At 36.3% G+C, this 20230-nt stretch overlaps 1 protein-coding gene across 1 annotated transcript in view; it reads left to right on the plus strand.

The window, feature by feature from the left end:
- The window catches only part of hydin (HYDIN axonemal central pair apparatus protein), a 163501-nt gene that overhangs the window by 77572 nt on the left and 65699 nt on the right, over positions 1 to 20230 (plus strand). The window contains exons 26-33 of the mRNA XM_059334390.1: positions 337 to 546; positions 4373 to 4564; positions 4663 to 4837; positions 8296 to 8426; positions 11332 to 11459; positions 12683 to 12819; positions 15104 to 15231; positions 15344 to 15457. Of these exons, the coding sequence (XP_059190373.1) occupies positions 337 to 546; positions 4373 to 4564; positions 4663 to 4837; positions 8296 to 8426; positions 11332 to 11459; positions 12683 to 12819; positions 15104 to 15231; positions 15344 to 15457 (1215 nt within the window). The remainder of the gene's footprint in view (positions 1 to 336; positions 547 to 4372; positions 4565 to 4662; positions 4838 to 8295; positions 8427 to 11331; positions 11460 to 12682; positions 12820 to 15103; positions 15232 to 15343; positions 15458 to 20230) is intronic.

Below are 20230 nucleotides of genomic sequence, written 5' to 3' on the forward strand. Positions count from 1 at the left end.
ATAGTGATGGCTTGTATATATATTACAATATATTTTGTTACAAACAAGGTGCCAGTGTATTTTACAGTGGAGTTATGTATTTAAAAAAAAACAGTTTTGGCTGATATATATATATTTACAGTGTTTCATTGTTACTGAAACTGAATTAACTCATTTATTGTTTTACGGTATTATACTGTCATGGTTTAGCAGTTTTTCACCGTAAAATCTACAGACATTTTTTACAGTGTAGTGGTATCAACCTTCTTATTTAATAAGTGATTAGAGGGGAATGAATTGGGGATTTTTCTCAAAATGCCAGTAATAATGCAAGATATTCTCTCATTGTGTCTGTAGGTTTTTGATATCTTGCCTATATATGGTCATCTGCAACCAGGGGACCAGCAGCAGGTCATTTTCTCATTCTATGGCCATGAAAATGTCAGCAGAGAAGTGATAGCACAGTGTCATGTAGAGGAGGGGCCTACGTATGAAATCACACTCAGAGGAGAAGCGTCAGTGATCAGCTACAGCCTCGACTCTGACCACATTGACTTTGGTGTGCAGGTATGTATACAGAGCTCCTCAACACACACTTCTTTATCCGAACACGCTCTACCAATCAAATAGTTAGGGCCCGAGCAGGCAACGACCTGCGAGGTCCCTATTGTATTTCGAATGATTATTCTTTTTCTTCTTTTTATTATTTTTCTCGTGACAAAATTATCGCATTTTTCACTGCCTGAATATACCCCAAAACTCACGAAACTGTAAATACAAGTCGCACATGGCCAAAAATTTTATAATCTATTGTCATCTTGAATTTTCACCAATAGGTGGCGCTATAATAAAGGAAAGTGCGTTTTGGCTAATAACTCCCACATACTTGATCGCACATTCAAAAAACTTACATCCACACGTTCACTGAGTTGTGCTGAATCTCGTGATATAAGCCACGCCCATTTTTTGCCTACCGTTTTTTTTTCTCGCAAATTCGCGAAATGTCGCAAACCTACTTTTTCGAACTCCTCCTAGGCAATTTCATCGTTTTGCACCAAACTTTGCACACAGCATCTATGGACCCTCATGACAAAAAAATGTATTAAAAGAATTTTGATTACCCAAAGAATACTCAAGTTATTAAATAACAACTTCCTACAGGTGGCGCTATTTTCAACACAAAACACGAAGTGTTGCATATCTCCACATTGGTGTGTCTGAATGACTTGAAACTCAGGTTACTACTTCCCCATGAGCCCCTGAGGCTCGCTGCAAAATTTTGGGCAATGACCACTAGGTGGCGCTCTTTAAATTGAAGTATTTTATATCTCTACATCGGTTGGTCGGATTAAAACCAAACTTGGTATACTTATTGTCAATGCTCTCCTGAGGATAACCCTTGAAGGTTTTATTGATCGGCCCCTAGGTGGCGCTCTGGCGGCAGTTTAATTTAATGAGTGCCACTGTGCCCAGACCATAAGACTTAAGGCAAAGAAATTCATAGGGGTGGTATAGACTGGTCCCTGTAACGCACACACCCCAACGGCAGCATGCCTCGACACTCGTGTACTGCGAGGGCCCGTTCAGTACTGCGTGCAGTCCTAGTTATGTTTGAGCTAAGTTTGTGCAGATCTTTAATGTTAGAATAAGGGCCACGACTGCTGGTCGTGGCAAAGGAGACAGGATTTCCTACCGCTTTAGTTTTTCATGTCAGGGCAAAACTCTCCTTTCCTACGTTTTCATCTTGTGCTAATTTGCCTCTTTGTTGTCCTGTTATCCTGCTTTTCTTGTCCTTGTTCTGCCTTCGCCATCTGTTTGCTCCTCCGTGTGTCACACATGATACTTAATACAAAACTAATTAGATTTTTACAAAACTTGGGGGAGTGGTGCGTTCCATCATTTTCAAATCACTGACAGGCGCGGGGGGAGTGTGACAGATTGGTTTATGATGATTGGGGATGAAGATCTGTTTTTGCAGTTTGTTTCATGACTATTTACTTTTGCTTACTGTTAGTGTTTTGACTAACAATTGAATTTTACTCATCCCCATTCCAATTCTTTGCCTTATCACAGAGGCTGAGTGACAGATTGTCGGATAAGTGCTTGTTTGTCATTGGCATACACACAATATAAACACATGATATCTATTGCTGAGAGTGACATCAAAGGTTTTTTTTACACAATGCAAAGACTGGTGAGAGGAATTACATTAACTCTGAATGTCACTGCATAGTTTTTCACACTTTGGTCTTTTGTACTTTCACTCCCTCTTTAAGTATGCAAGCCATCCGGACCGGTTATCATTGATATTCAAAACAAGGACATATTGATTTTTGATTTAGTTGAAATGAGCGATTCAGCAGAACATTACTTTGACCTTCCCCTCCGTTCAGCACTATTCTTTCTTCTCTCTCCCTCTCTCTCTCTCTCTCTCTCTCTTACACCCTGTATTGTTTTGTGGGCGGTAAGATGTATCCATATTAGTCAGGAAGTCCTAAAACAACACTCTTTGTGCATGCACAAGTGGCAAACTTTGAACAGTTTCAGATTTTCCTGTTGGTCTCTATCTCTCTATCACTCTCTGTTTCTTACTCTTTCTCTTTTTCAACACTCAAATACAAATTCTATTATGCTAATGTGACTGAAGCAAATACTATCACCATATTTTCTCTGTCATATTTCATGATTACTATTGCACTTTATGTGTTTTTTATGCACACTGTTCATTGCACCTTATTTGTTTCATAGCACCAACATTTTTATACTGCATATTCATATTTATTCTGCACTGGAATTCTGTTCTACTCCTTAATACATACTCCTTCTTTAGACACTTTATATTTTATTGTATTTTTATTGTATTTCTATATTTTAGTGCTTGAAGTATGCCTAGGTTGTTCTTTTTATTTAATTGTGTTGTCATTGTGTCTGTGTGTAATGCTGCTGCTACACTGTAATTTCCCAGCTTGGGATAGATAAAGTCTATCTATCTATCTATCTATCTATCCATCTATCTATCTATCTATCTATCTATCTATCTATCTATCTATCTATCTATCTATCTATCTATCTATCTATCTATCTATCTATCTATCTATCTATCTCTCTCTCTCTCTCTCTCTCTCTCTCTCTCTCTCTCTCTCTCTCTCTCTCTCTATCTATCTATCTATCTATCTATCTATCTATCACCAAGTAACCATAAGGTTCAAACAGAGGCCAACATCATGCATGCTTCCTGGAGAAATGACTATACTGTGTCACCTTTTCAGATCACACACTCAATCTAAAAGACACTAGGTGGAGTGGTTTTGAAGCGAATTCACTTTTTTTTCCAAAGAAAATAAAAGTAATAAAAGTAATAGTTTTACCTCTTCCACTCTGCCTCTCCCCACCACTGACCCATTTTTGTATTTTTGCGATCTTTAAGGGGAGATAGCAGGTAGAAGTGTTGTAATAAATCATCTGAAAACTGAAGATTAATTTGAGATGAGATCAGTTTACCACCCAAAATTGAGCCTAAGGCCCCGTTCACACGAGGACGGTCTGAACAGAAGACGCAAAAGTGGCGTCGCGTCTTCCTTTTTTATTCCTCGTTTAGACGAGCGTTTTCGGGAGGAAATCTGCTGCATACGGTGACGTAAAAGTGTGTGAAATTGGATTGTATGCAGCCAGGCGGCATCACTTAAAGCCATAAGAGCATCTTTGGACATGCAGAAGTTTTCACGCCACACATTTTCATCAGCTACTCCTTCCACAAAGTTCTCCACCATCACTAGATCTCCCAGGTCTCGTTCACAGCCGTCTGGCTCCTCCCACCAATTGCTGCATCCAGAATGTGATGGAGGTAATTCCAGATCCTTCTCTGTTCACTAATACTATCTGTACATATCCTGGACATTTGGTGGAAAGACTCCTGTAAGTTTATTAGAGCTGCCAGAGCAGCTTGAAGGTCCCACCATGGAAATAATCCCACGTTTGTTTATTTCCTGTACTGGAGCATGTATGTGACGTAAACACATACGTGACGTGAGCAGATCAGATCAGAGTTTTGTGTCTTGTCAGTGTAGACGACACGCTACGGAGGAGAGGATTTAACTTTTCCACTTTGGAGGGTGGTTTCAGATTTTTGCGTCTTTAAGCCCCCAACACGCCGTCACCGTCTAAACGAAAGGCACTTCTGATAAAATATTTTGTCGTTTTCACCGGGGCCGTTGTGACCGGGGCCTAAATTCTAATATTTTTTAGTCCCCTTCCCTCAAAGATCTCATGACATTGTTGGTACCCATAAATTCCTTTGGTTTTCTTGTTTCATGTGAGCCTCTGAAACACAGAAAGTCAGCTGAGGACACTGAGGTTCACAAGCAGCGTTGCCTCTCTCCTCCTTCTCTTCCAGTTGTTTGATCATGAAGGGGAAGCTTGGGTGACCCTGAGGAATACTGGGAAGGTGGGTTTTAAGTTTAGCATCATACACCCTGAAAGTGAGGATGAAGAGGCAGCTGAGGAGGAGAGGAAGGCCCTGGAAGAGGAGCACAATGACACAGAAGAGGAGATCAGACCAGGCCGGCCCTTGGTCATCCCCACAATGGTGAGTTCATCTTGGGATGACTTCAGATGTGGGAGGGTTATTCATTATGTATAAGGGCTTTTTACCATTTTTAGTGTGTGTTTGTTTTTGTGTCTCAGGGCTACATTGATGCGGGGGCGGAGCAAAGTCTGCGTGTGCTCTACCTCCCGGGAATCCCTGAGGTCTTTGAGAAGCGGCTACAGCTGCAGGTGGCTTTCCTGCTACCACAGGACATCAGGCTGACAGGCCAGGGCGTGTTCCCAAGGATCAGCCTCAACTTGCCGCAAAACCTGTGTATGCATAGACATACACTCATAAACACATACACACCCTCATACACTGTAAAAAATAACAGTAAAACACTGTCAAATACATCAGAAATAGGGCGTAAAATGAAAAATTGTATATCACCGTATAAGACACTTTTAATTACCGTAAATCAAAGAATAGCACAAAACTTTTACTTTTACTGTCATAAACTGGAAGAAACACACAGTTTTGCTGTAAAAATATAACATTTTCATGCAAAATCTATGGAGAAATACCATGATGTGTGAATGAATGACACAATAACCCTAAAAAATAACAGGATTATTCAGTCTAAATGACATTTTTTGCTGATATTTACATTTAAATTTAGAATAGAAAACCCACTCACTGTAATTTTTACGGTGAGGTTCTGGCAACCACAGCTGCCGGTATTTTTCCGTAAATTAAACAGATTATTTTTTACAGTGTAGGTAACACTTTACTTGAAGGTATCGTCATAATAGTGACATAATACTGTCATAACTGTGACATGACATAGTCATAAACGTGTCATAAACATTATGTCAATGTCATAAACGTTTATGACTGCTGTCATTAAGTGTCATTCGGTTTTTGTCATGACAAGTTGACATTCCTTGGGTTGTCTTGATTATGACAACTTGACTTTAATCAAAGTGACATAACCACAAAATGTCTTTGTCATGGCAACTTGACATAAACAAAATATGTTTCTATATTTGTGTTTATGGCAAGTTGGCATAATGATTATTATAATTAGATGTGCAAGGTTACAGACCAATTCTAGCACTTGGTCATAGATGTTTGACAGAATACCGACAAGATACCCAAAACTGACTGTCATGACACCATTATGACACTGTAATGAAGATATTCTTTGACCTCAAGTAAAGTGGTAGCATTTTGATTTGTCATTAACACATCACGAAGTATAAACTGACAGATACAATTACATATGACAATATTTTCTTTTTTTTGTTTTTCAATACTATTTACAGTACACTAAATTGGAGGAAGGGTTCAGGAGTAGCAATCCAGTACACAAGTTGTCATAATCAAGACAACCCAAGGAATGTCAACTTGTCATGACAAAAATGACACTTAATGACAGCAGTCATAAACGTGTCATAAACACTATGTCAATGTCATAAACGTTTATGACTGCTGTCATTAAGTGTCATTCGGTTTTTGTCATGACAAGTTGACATTCTTTGGGTTGTCTTGATTATGACAACTTGTGTACTTGTGTCATGTCACAATTATGACAGTATCATGTCACTATTATGACGATACCTTCAAGTAAAGTGTTACCCAATCATATCCTTACTCAACAAGCCAACAAGGATGAACATTTACTTTGAAATACAACTTTTTGTCTATTACCTTGACGATCATTTTAGCCAAAACCTACAAAAGACACACAGTAGGCTATGTTCACATTATATTAAAATGTGACCAATTTTAGATTCTAGTGTGAACACATTTGTAAAAACAGCATGTAGCATGCAGCATTCTGTTGTATGGAAGTAAACATAGAGGCCACTAAAGTCAGCGTTTACGTTTTCATTCCTAAGTGGATGTGCAGAGGAAGCCTGCGAATTTGTGAGCAGATTATAACAAGGATGAGGAGAAAGAGAGCCAAGTTTTTATTATGGCTTATTGTGCACCAATTTCTCCTACTACTACTTCTGTACGGAGGTGTGTGTGTGTGTGGATGCAGAGTCCGAGCGAGGAGTGGAGCCAGGCAATGGCTGTTCTTCACTTGAACAGATTTCATGCATCCCTTACACTTAAGAAATCTAACACCTCTCTGTCCCTCCAGTGACCACCTACATTGCAGCTGCCTTCTATGTTCATTTACCAAGTGACTCACACCAGGACAGAATTACAGATTACAGTCACATGAGAAAAAAAAAATTTTTTTGGCCACTTTTGCCTGCAGTCTGAATGTAGCCTAAATGCTATATTGCACTGTATAAGTATTCTATTATCACAAATGCAATTATATTGTCAGGTAATACCACTGAAAGGAATTGTTTATTCTCTATGCACTGGAACGGACAAATTTAACCCATAAGAACCCACGGTGACACCCATGTAACAAACACTTTAAATATTCTAGAACAGGGGTCTCAAACTCAAATTACCTGGGGGCCGCTGGAGGCAGTATCAAAATGACCAAAAAATCTAAATTACTTAAAAAAGACACAAAAAAGACAGACTAAATGACTTAAAAAGACACAAAATTACTTAAAAGAAACTAAATTCCTTAAAAAAGACACAAAAAAGACACAAAATTACTAAAAAGAAACTAAATTACTTAAAAAAGACACAAAAAAGACACAAAATTACTAAAAAAGAGACACAAAATGACCAAAAAAAGACACAAAATGACAGAAAAAAACTAAATTACTGAAAAAAGACACAAAAACCCCCCACAAAATTACTAAAAAAAGACAGAATGACCAAAAAAAACCCCACATCATAAATATGTTCTGCGTGGTTCACTTGGTCTGTGATATTTCCCCCATAACTTTCCTTTATGGATAACTGGGTCTGGGTTCTTATGGGTTAAGTCTAATTCAGTAAACAGCAGTAAACAGAAAGTGCTTCACATGTAGCGTAATAGTGTATTGATCCCCATGAGGAACAGAACAGAGCTTGTCCCCTAGAACTGAATTTGGTCCCTAGTAGGTAACAAGGTTATAATAGTTTTGGATTTTTCATTAGTTTTAGTTTTAATTTCGTTGTAAAATTTTTGTTTTCAAATTCAGTTAGTTTTAGTTAGTTTTTAGAGTGAGTTTTCTAGTTTTAGTTTAGTTTTTATTTTTTGAAAATGCTTAGTTTTAGTTTAGTTTTTATTAGTTTTAGTGTTAGTTTTAGTTTTTTTGTAATGGGCTATGTGTTGGGTGCCAGATTCAAAGAGGTCATAATAAATTTTGCCTTTATTTCCTTTGATTTATCATCTCAGCCCCAATAAGGTTATTAACTCTTACAGTTCTGGGTGTTTTGAATTTTGGTTCTAGTGTAAACATCCCAGTCTCAGTAAACATATTCACCATGTGTTGCATGTTGAAATAGAAACACTGAATTGTGAATGAAAAAAGTTGACAAAAACGAAAACTAAGGACATTTTCACTATAATTTTAGTTAGTTTTAGTTAGTTTTGTAACCACACAATACAGTTTCAGTTAGTTATCGTTTTTGAAAAAACTCTTGTTTTTATTTTTTTTTCAGTTAACGAAAATCTTTTTTCAATTCTAGTTTTCGTTATTTTGTTAGTTTTCGTTAACTATAATAACCTTGGTAGGTAATCCTTTTGTTTGACGATTTTCTTTGTATTTCAAGTATTGAGCCCAAATCCTTTAATAAACAGTTCTCCCTAACACTCATGTCTCCATGCTGACAAATATTGAGACACAAATATGACTTTTTATTTCTGCACTACTGTGATTCCCTTGCAGCAGATGAGTTCTACAGTGATGTGGTGCAGCAGGCCAGAACGTCTGTGGAGGGAGATAGAGTCAGAGCGGAGCTTGTGAATGGAATTACAACTGGACAAGGAGCAACAACGGAGGCCAACTCCACCCTCACAGTCAGTGACTAAGATAAACAACATTGACGTGATGCAATGAAAACCTTATCTTCCTTATCTTCTCTGGTCATTTAGGTTAATAGCTGGCATATTATATATAGTTCTAGTGCGGGGAGAATAAAGAAATTCAATGCTGTGTCAAATTGTTTTCAGTTTATCTAGAGATTTGTGTTTTCTAACAAATCTTGTTTCCAGTTTAGATTATGCATGTTACTGCAGTCAACATAAATAGTGTACATGCTCCAAATACATTTTATTTATCTGTACTGTAGGTATGGCAGTGCCACTACTTTGCTGTTAGTAATCACCTTATTCCATAGAACTACCCTGCTTCTTATCTGTGTATTGATTTTCCTCAGAGTACACAAGAACCATTGAATTACAGAGAAAATTGCTGTTTTCTGCTTATCCCCTCAGTATTTACTCATGGTTTTGTGTGTTTCCCCGACGATATCACTGACATTTCCCCCATGTAAAGTGAAAATGCACATTCTCGTAGGACATATGAAGGATAGGAGAGATAAGGACTGCAATACCTATGTATAAAGTGACAAATTGGCAACATAACAGCTTATCCACGCACAAAAAACAACCCTGACCTCAGTCTCTGTCTGTCTTTGTGTAGAAATAAGAGAAGATAATGGCATATTGATTTATAAGATGTTTACAGTTGACAGTTTTGGTTTGTTTATGCATTAATATATTTAGACTCAAATGGATTTTAAATGTCACACTGAGAACAATTATGCATTGTTATGCAATTATGATTCATCATGTGAAAAATTATAATTTTTATTAGTGGAAATACCTCAGCTTTGTAATAATGTCACAGCCATTCTTTCACACAATAGCTTTCTTAATGATCCCCTCCACTCAGAATTATGTTTTTGTTATGTTTGTGTCCCTTCAAATGTTTGACCTTGATTAAACTAACCTGTAATTTCCCATTTCTCCACTGAAGGGAGAGATGTCAGTACACTTTCCTAAAATCTGAGCTTCAAACTGCCGCCCAGCTGGAATAACAATGTTACAACTTCAAAAGCCAATTGCTGTAATGTAAAAAATTTAAAATACACTTTGAGCGCTTCCTCATGTTTTTTAATCTTTTACTATGTATGTGGGAACCATGTTCAACCAAATATTAAACAAAGTATTTTCACATAGTTTAACCCATTAAGGCCTAAAGCGCCTGGGAAAAAATGCCTGGAAAACCTCTGGGCGATTTTCAAATGACCCCCTAAAACCTGAAGTTTTTCTGGAAATTCAACACCTACTAAATAATAGATTTTTCAGCCTCTGTAGCAGATAAAAATGAAATTCAAAAAGTATTTGAGAGCTTATACCCGTGGCTTTCATACGAAGTTGAGTTTATTTGTCCAAACCTTCAATAAAGTTTTTTAAAAAATCAAGAAACTCAGCAAATGTTACATTTGACTGAATAAAAAATCCTATGCATAATACTAATACATGCCCATTAGCAAGATGCAAACATGATATGACCATTTGAAGAAATAGACATAGTTCTCATTAGCCTACTGTAATAAAATAATAATTATCATGATAATAATAATAATAATAATAATAATAATACATTTTCTATATTGCACTTTTCACGGTACTCAACGACGCATAAAGTAATATAAGACATAAACAGTCATGATTACTTATATCATCATCACAATCAATTAGCCTATTATTATTATTAATATTAATATATTATTAATAATAATATTATTATTATCTCCAGATGGCCACAAATCTGTCTGTCCTTCTGTGAAAATATGTCGTCTAAAAACATATTCCTCATCCATAAATGCCGGTCGATTGGTTCTGAGGGTTCAAAGTCCAGATCAGCAATAAAATCATCGCTGCTGTTTTCATCAGATCTCTTCCGTCACTTCCTGCTGAGCTCCTCCGCTATAGTCGTCTTCCTCCATGATTTAAAGTTCTGGAAAAGTCCAATGTTGCATTGTGACACTCACACTTGTATTCTGATGCATTTCATTGGCCAAGAGACCGAAAATAGGTGGAAAAAAATACAAATACTACAAAATGACATATCCGCTGTCCCGGCCTTAATGGTAGAGTGACGCAACAGCGCTCCCGGTTTCAATGGTAGAAATGCGGTAATGGTAAATTTTTGGCCTAAAACAGTGATTTAAGTGGGTAAAACTTGGAAATATAAATTATTGACATTTAGGGCAATAATGTAAGTTAGCACAACAAAGGAAGCCAGTTGTCTGCTCAAAAATAAATTTGTGAGTTGTTGTTATTTATATCTTTAAGTTGGGGTTCACAACAAGGGACAATAGTTCTGCTAACTCTTATTTCTTTGTTGTGAAATGCGGGAAGGCGGTGAAATTCAGTCATTAGCGAAAGCTAGCGGCTAACTGATGCTAGCGGTTAACTGACACTAGCGGCTAACTGACGCTAGCGGCACTGCTTGTTACAGCTACAAGAGTAGCCATTAGCGTATCAAAGCTAACTCAAAATTGTGGTCGCAGCATTAGCTGACATTTCATAGCGGCGTTACAATCGTGCCAATTCAGCACATTGCAGAAGTAAGGATTAAAAGTTATTACAATGTAAGTGAGTTGAGCAAACTCAAAGACAAAACTTAAAATATTTAGTTAAATTGTCCAACTTAAAATTTTTTCGAAGTTTGTTGCCTTGAAATTTTAAGTTCACCCAACTTTTCTTTTTTTTGCAGTGTACATTGCAAACATTAAATTGTGTGGTGTCTAAAATTCTAGATTTAGAAGTACGGTTGTTCTGAACACTGAGACTGTGCTGTTTATCACTTATGTAACTCTTCAATACTTTTTTACCAACTTTTTTGAGTGTTTATGTGTCTTCTGTCTCCGTCTCCCCTTTTTCTTTTCTCTCTTTTGCCTGCTGCCTCTAGTATGAAGAGCGGCTTCACATGGAGATTGAGAGAACGCTGGTCAAACAGAATGCTCTCGCTGTGACCAGGAGCCTGCTGGAGCTCAGGGACTTGCAAGGTTCCTCCAGAAAGTGGCACAAACTTAGCCAGTATGTTCACACACACACAGACAAACAGTTCAGTTGAACAGATGGTCCACTCACTGGACTGAAACAAGAACTGTGTTGTGTAATTCAAAGAGTTTGGGTTAATGACTAATATGTGGCTGGGTATGTTTTTGTTCGGTGCAAATTGATAGATGTCATGGAGTGCATTGCCTCATTCATACCATATTGTGATTCCTTGATTAACTTCCACAAATGTACAGTGCAATATTGGACACATGTTGATATTCCAGACAAAGATCTGTGTTCCATTGAAATATATAAAAAAAACTTCTCATGTAAAACCAAAACTTTAATAACTCTTTCGGTCAGTTTTATATTATAATTTGCTTGGAAATATGAATTTCAATTACATTGTTTTGTAAGTATAACATATTAATTTCATAAATCATTAATCTGCTTCATAAATCATTAATCATTAAGATGCTTATTAACATTATTGTGTCTTTATAAGCTTATATAAGTGTTAATAATGGCATTACAAACACCCATGACCCACCCATTATGTCTTTGCCATGCCTTGATTAATCTTATTTTGTTTGCTTATTGATATTAAAATATACTTTATTGCTCATCTATTATAAGTTAACTATAAGTTCACTATGCTTTTTGCAACTACCGGATCTAAAGCTAGAACAATGCCTTATTACTTGTTAATTAATGGTTATTAAGGACCTTATTATAAAGCGTTACCCATTGAAATATTAAAAAAAACTTCACATGTAAAACCAAAACTTTAATAACTCTTTTGGTCAGTTTTATATTATGATTTGTTTGGAAATATGAATTTCAATTACATTGTTTTGTAAGTATAACATATTAATTTCATAAATCATTAATCTGCTTCATAAATCATTAATCATCAAGATGCTTATTAACATTATTGTGTGTTTATAAGCTTATATAAGTGTTAATAATGGCATTACAAACACCCATGACCCACCCATTATGTCTTTGCCATGCCTTGATTAATCTTATTTTGTTTGCTTATTGATATTAAAATATACTTTATTGCTCATCTATTATAAGTTAACTATAAGTTAACTATGCTTTTTGCAACTACCAGATCTAAAGCGAGAACAATGCCTTATTACTTGTTAATTAATGGTTATTAAGGACCTTATTATAAAGCGTTACTCAAACTTGTGACATGATCATTGTTACTGACTTCTTCATGTCTCTACCTCTTTTTCTTCCTGCTGCCCCAGGTTCCTGCTCCCAGAGTATATTTTGGATTTTGGTTATGTCATTCCAGGCAAAGTTCTCAGTCACACTGTGAATGTGACCAACACTGGCTCAGTGGCTGTGTCCTTCAATGCTAATGGCAAGCATCTAGCTGGCACAGGTAACACAATACATTGCTTAATTAAGATCTTGTGGCATTTTCAGTCCTTCTTCTGTGTGTCTTATTTTCATGTGATAGCTTAGTGTTACTGTAGCACAATTATGCAAACAATTTAGAGTGACGATGCATCTGGTTTAGTTTAGTTTATTTATTATTAAGATCCCCATTAGCTGCAGCAAAGCCACAGCTATTCTTCCTGGGGTCCAACAGTATCAAATATACAGTTGAAAACACAAAACATAATAAAAATGAAAAACAAAACAAAACAAAAATGATTCACATATTAATCCATATTACACACATTTCTACATATCATATATGTATACATCATTACAAAATCTCATAACACATAATACATATGTTGTATTTACATATTCGTTCTACAGCATATACATTATAATAACACATATCATATATCTATAGAACTATACTACATACATATAAATATACCATGTTTTCTTATTTCGATAAATACTGTTTTATTAATATTTTGAATTGCTTTATGTTAGTGGTGAGTTTGATATTTTTAGGCAGTGAATTCCATTCTTTCATACCTCTTTACAGATCTTTAGATCTCTTTAGATCTTTAGATCTTGCTTTAGGTAATGGAAAGTTACCTACAGCTGCATGTCTGCTGATATATTTATGACTCTCTGCACTAAAAGCAAGGTTTTTAAACAAAATAAAAGGTGCTTTTAGGACAGATATATTTCTAATAACAATTAGCAGTGAGTACAATAGTCTGTGTTTGACCAATAACCAATTAAGTTCCTTGTGCATAGAGATAATATTTGTCCTGTAGTCACACTTCAGTATTGTGCGGGCAGCTCTATTCTGTATACATTGTAGTATTTATAAACAGGCAGTGATTGGGCTTAAAGCAATTACATATCGACACTAACAATTTTTACCGGATGTGGCCAGCACCATGAGGAGACGATTTAGTTAAAGAACAACAACATTTTTGTCAAAAATTATTTTAGGAAGGTGATGATGTGAAAGTAGAAAAGTGTACACAGTACAGATCTCTGCCTGGTGTCTGCACTGCAAAAAAGCCAACTTGTATTTTTTGGCCTAAAACAGTGATTTAAGTTACTAAAACTTGGAAATATAAATTACTGACATTTAGGGCAATAATGTAAGTTAGCACAACAAAAGAAGCCAGTTGTCTGCTCAAAAACAAGTTGGTGAGTTGTTGTTACTTATATCTTTAAGTTTGGGTTCAAAACAAGGGACAATAGCTCTGATAACTCTTATTTCTTTGTTGTGAAATGCAGGAAAGTGGTGAAATTCAGTCATTAGCGAAAGCTAGCGGCTAACTGATGCTAGCGGCTAACTGATGCTAGCGGCGCTGCTTGTTACAGCTACAAGAGTAGCCATTAGCGTATCAATGCTAACTCAAAATTGTGGTCTCAACATTAGCTGACATTTCATAGCGGCGTTACAATCGTGCCAATTCAGCACATTGCAGAAGTTAGCAGAAGTAAGGATTAAAAGTTATTACAATGTAAAATTATAAGTTAGTACAACTTACAGTTGAGTTGACAAAAATCAGAATTCAGAGTTGAGCAACCTCAAAAACAAAACTTAAAATATTTAGTTTAATTGTCCAACTTAAAATTTTTACCGAAGTTTGTTGCCTTGAAATTTTGAGTTCACCCAACTTTTTTTGCAGTGTAGTTGATCAGAAAAAGACTCCACCTACCAGCACTTTAAAAACCTAAACGGTACTAATGGATAAGCAGGAACTTCCTGGAGACTCCACTGCTTGCTCCAGGAACTCTCTGCATCTAACCGGGAAATAGTATTGCATCTAATCCCCCTTTAAACAACAATTTATTTGGTTTTAGTACAGATTTTTTAAAAACAACAAGATGTTAATAAGTGAGCTTGGTAAATGGAAATGTATTAGTTTTGGACAGAGCCAGGCTCGTTTTCTGGATCCAGCTTTAGATTTAACCAGCAGATATGACAGTGGTATTTATCTTCTCTTCTAACTCACTGCAAGAAAACGAACGTATTTCCCTAAATTTTAAACTATTGTTTCAGGCAGGATAATCACATGCTAAGATAGTAGAGGGAAAGGATATGCATAATGGATGAAATTGAATTGATAGACTGTCTCAAAGGGAGTGCTGCATCATTAATGGTGTAATATTCTGCCCGTCTTCTGATATTAATCCCTGTGTGTGTAGTGTTTTTTATTTTGTGCTTCTTGTCAATGTTCTACATTTTGTCTTCATGAAATAAATAATACTTTGAGTGTTTTTTTGCTTCTTTGAAGGATTCAGTTCAGAATTCAAAAGAGTGAAAAACCTGCCCTGCGGCGAAACACAGGCCTTCACGGTTAAATTTGACCCACAAGGAGCCAAGCTGAAAACAGGGGACATAAGCGTTGTCATGCCAATACAGGTACACATTAAGGGTACACAGGTACACAACATTTCTAAAATAATGAGTCATGGTTTCCCTTTGTTGATGAATAGCATTGCAACCTTGTTTCTAAGACGATTTGGTTTTACAGGTGACAGGCGGCCCAGTGGTCCAGGTGCGGCTGTGTGCAGTGGTAACTGTGCCAGGCATCACTGTTTCTACGGATACGCTGCAGTTTGACACTGTGCAGTATGGCATGTGTCAGGTAATACAGTATGGTAACATGGAATGACAAGATATTTATTTATTTATTTATTTTTATTTATTGTTGTTTGCACTTAAAAAAACATGCAATCGTTAGGAAAGAACAGTACAAGAAACAGTAAAAGAAAATGCAGGATAGATCAAAAAGCCCAAAGGGCTTATATACACGACCCTCCCTCTTAAACCTATAAGTAACGATACTTTACTTAAATGACATAGCTAGATGAAAATAAAAAAATACAAACAGCATTTAAACAAAGCAAATACAAAGGTGTAGACCAGGGGTGTCAAACTCAAATACACAATGGGCCAAAATTTAAAACTTCGCGGGCCAACATTGAACAAATAAACCTTTTAATATATACCAAACATGTTTTGCTTTAACATTAAATATGGAACCAGCAACGCTTATAAACATACAATATATAACTAAATAGTGCAGACATGCAAAATCAAATTTAAAATAAAAAACACATCAATGTCATTAATTTACAATAATAATATAATAATTTGGTATTGTCTCGCGGGCCAAATAAAATTACACTGGGGGCCAAATTTGGCCCGCGGACCAGAGTTTGACACCCCTGGTGTAGAGCATCTATAGGGATGTTTTGAGCTTGGTCTTAAAAGTATTTAAAGAGGAACATGATTCTGTTAGATGTTTTATGTCATTCCACAGCAACTTGATAAACAAATGAGAATTTGGCAACAGAGGTCCTACAGAAAGGAATATATAAATCATTCTTTCTTCTTGTAAGATGTGCATGATAATGAGAATTAAACTCAAAGTAACTATGAAAAAAACAGGTAAAGATGCAGGAAGGCAAATTACTTTATACATAAGAACCCCTGTTAGATACTTATTGACCTCATAAATTGTAAGTAGTTAAATTAGTTAAAAAGTAGATATTGTTATGTAACCCTACAAACGTTGTTTGTTGTGTTCTATGGTTGAATGAAAATATATAATTTAAAAATATATATATTATAGTTACACAAATTTAAAAAAACTCCCCATTTTATTTTACCTCCTGTCAACTTAGGATATAGAATAGGAAGCACAGATGCTGTATATAGCTCTGCTGTGTATGTGCATGGCACACTAATTAGTGGTACTAATGAGAGAACAATATGCTGCCTCACTGTGGGGCCATCTTGCAGTCAGATCAAGTTAAGTTTATCATTATCAAGGATTTCTCTTAATATGCTCATACATTTCGAATGCCTAAACTTGGTTATGGTTGGACTTCTTTTAAAAAAGAAAAAGAATTATCTTAAAACTATGGTTAGTGATTCTTTTTTTTTTTTTTTTTTGGCCCACCACCACCCCCCCACTTTTGGAGGACAACTTTATTTTTATTTACATAACAAAAAAAAGGTCAAACAACTTGAACAGAAAATAAATAATTTTAAAAATAAAAATAAAGAGTAGATATTTACAACACCAGTTGTTGTTTAGGTTGATTTCTGACAGTTAGTAGGTATGTGGAGGGTTATTGTGTGGCCAGACATATAGGCTGATAAGCAAATCAGCAGACAGACAGACAGACCAATGGGGGGATTTTATGTAAATGCTACAGATGCGTATGTGTGTGTGTGTGGGTGTGTGTGAAAGTGTTTGTGTACTTTGTATTTATAAGTGTTTGTATATATATGTGGATATTTCAGGGTGAAAAAAGGAGATGTGTTGAAAAGTTATGTGGAATTGGGATCAGGCATGGTTAGTGATTCTATACTGAAGCAGCATGAAGGCCATGTATTTAAAGAGTTTTGATGTGGGGTTGTATGGGGTACAGTAGATACGGCCTCAGTTTGAAGAAGCAGGCAGGAGTGATGTCACAGAATCTATGAAATGTCCTGCTGTGGACAGAGGGGCAGCAGCTGAATGTGTTTTACCCAGCTAAAAAAAAACCCCACCTAAAGAAATTAATTTCAATTTAAGTGTATGCTATATTTAGTTTGTGTTATTTTTTGACTTTGGTGTCTTAAAGGATTAGTTAAGAATCTCCAAAGTCACACAATATAACAAACACACTCATGTGCCTCAGCAGCTGTAGATTGTTGCTATAAGCCTGCCATTGGCTGCCTATTTCAGATGGAATTTTTCTTCCCTTCCACTATCTCTGCTATCTGATTTGAAGGGGCTTTGTCGCTGCATCCTGAGCTTAGCACGGCTCAAGATGATTGGGCTTGTTTGTAACTGAAGAAATATAGCCCAGGTGGGATTTTTTTCTTTATCCAAGAATGATAATTGGTGCTGCCAGACTTTTCTTCAGCACTGACACACACTGCAAAAAAAAGCCAACTTGTATTTTTTGGCCTAAAACAGTGATTTAAGTTGGTAAAACTTGGAAATATAAATTATTGACATTTAGGGCAATAATGTAAGTTAGCGCAACAAAGGAAGCCAGTTGTCTGCTCAAAAACAAGTTGGTGAGTTGTTGTTACTTATATCTTTAAGTTGGGGTTCACAACAAGGGACAATAGTTCTGATAACTCTTATTTCTTTGTTGTGAAATGCTGGAAAGCGGTGAAATTCGGTCATTAGCGAAAGCTAGCGGCTAACTGATGCTAGCGGCACTGCTTGTTACAGCTACAAGAGTAGCCATTAGCGTATCAATGCTAACTCAAAATTGTGGTCACAACATTAGCTGACATTTCATAGCGGCGTTACAATCGTGCCAGAGAAATTCAGAGTTGTGCAAACTCAAAAACAAAACTTAAAATATTTAGTTTAATTGTCCAACTTAAAATTTTATTGAAGTTTGTTGCCTTGAAATTTTGAGTTCACCCAACTATTCTTTTTTTGCAGTGCATTGCTGTGGAGATAGGGCCGAGACTCAGACATACTCTGGCTGTCTGAGGGGCAGGGGGGTGTAAAATGTAAATCGGGCACCATCTGCACGCAGTGGGGCATCAGCTCACAAAGCATCTTTCTAATATCTATGGCAGCCTATATGGCAATGCATCATGTCCACCAGTGGCAAGACTACAAAGAAACTGATCAATGCAGCAGATTGAGTAATTCTGAAAGGGCTTTCTGACAGTAAGACAAAGCGTTGAAAATATTCTAAAAACAGCATCAATTTAAACTGATATTGATCTTCTTTAGGTGGGTCTTTTTTTAGATTAGTGATTAGTGATACATCTCAAACCTCAGTTTCAGGAAGAACAATGCGGATTCTGTCCTGGCTGTGAAACACTGGAGCAGCTCCTCATGGGAGTTTGCTCATCCAGTCTACATTTGTTTTGTGCAGCTATTCTCAACCTTGGGGTCCCGACCCCAATTGGGTTCGCGAGATGATTTCTGGGGGTCGCCAAATCATTTTGGAAGTCAGCTCTGTCTCCACTGTGTTAAGGTGTTCATGTGTTAATGTGTTTTGGTCATTTTGTGTCTTTTTTTGGTCATTTTGTGGTCAGTTTGTGTCTTTTTTGGTCATTTTGTTTCATTTTTTTGGTCATTTTGTGCCTTTTTTTGGTAATTTTATGTCTTTTTTGGTCATTTTGTGTCTTCTTTTGGTCATTTTGTGGTCAGTTTGTGTCTTTTTTGGTCATTTTGTGGTCATTTTGTGTCTTTTTTGGTCATTTTATGTCTTTTTTTTGTCATTTTGTCTTTTTTTAGACATTTTGTGCCTTTTTTGGGTCATTTTGTGTCTTTTCTGGTCATTTTGTGTCTTTTTATTGGTCATTTTGTGTCTTTTTTTAGACATTTTGTGCCTTTTTTTGGTCATTTTGTTTCTTTTTTGGGTCATTTTGTGCTTCATTATTTGTCCAAAATTTGTTGTATCAACTGAGTTTGTATGATCTGAACTGTGCGTGTGAGATTGTGTTCAGTGAGTGGGGGTCGCGGACAACATGCATGTTAAATTGAGGGTCGCGACTCAAAAAGGTTGAGAACTACTGGTTTTGTGGACTTGGAGAAAGCTTATGCTTAGAAAGCTTAGGGACTGTGTCCCTCTGGAAGTCCTGTGGGGGGCACTGTGAGTATGGGGTAAAACATGAATTACTACAAGTTAGCCTGTCCTTATATAACCAAAGTGGGAGCTGTGTTAGTATACTCGGCACAGAATCAAAAATGTTCCCAATAGGTGTTGGCCTCCATCAGCTGTCCCTTGTCTCTGATTCTGTTTATAATTTTCATGGACAGGATATCAAGGTGCACCTGGAGGGAAGGAGTGGTCGTGGTTTAGTGACCTCAGAATTGCATATCTGCTCTTGGCAGATGATGTGGTTCTTCAGTTTGCACTAGGGAGTCGAGTGTGAAGCGGTTTTGATGATGATGTAGCTGAACTGACATGAGGATAGATAGATAGATAGATAGATAGATAGATAGATAGATAGATAGATAGATAGATAGATAGATAGATAGGTAGTTAGGTAGATAGATAGATAGATAGATAGATAGATAGATAGATAGATAGATAGATAGATAGACTTTATGGTAACACTTTCTATGAAGACTACATCTATAGTGCATTATGAGCGCATTCATAGTGAATTATAATGCTCATTATAATCAATCATAATGCATTATGACTGCACTCATAAACACATATAAAGCTTCATGATGCACTATATCAACAGTTATAAATATAGCTTATAATGACTTATAAATCCAAGTGTCTTATGAGTGCTCTTGACTGGTTATAAACTACAGGCTGACTGATGAGGCTTATAATACATTACAACTACTCATACCCCTCTATACACACACCTCAACAATCAATTGTTATAAGGACTCATAGGATGCCATAAGTATAAATAAATGATCAAT

The sequence above is a fragment of the Centropristis striata genome, chromosome 6 (assembly GCF_030273125.1).
Source record: "Centropristis striata isolate RG_2023a ecotype Rhode Island chromosome 6, C.striata_1.0, whole genome shotgun sequence".
Classification (NCBI taxonomy): Eukaryota; Metazoa; Chordata; class Actinopteri; order Perciformes; family Serranidae; genus Centropristis; species Centropristis striata.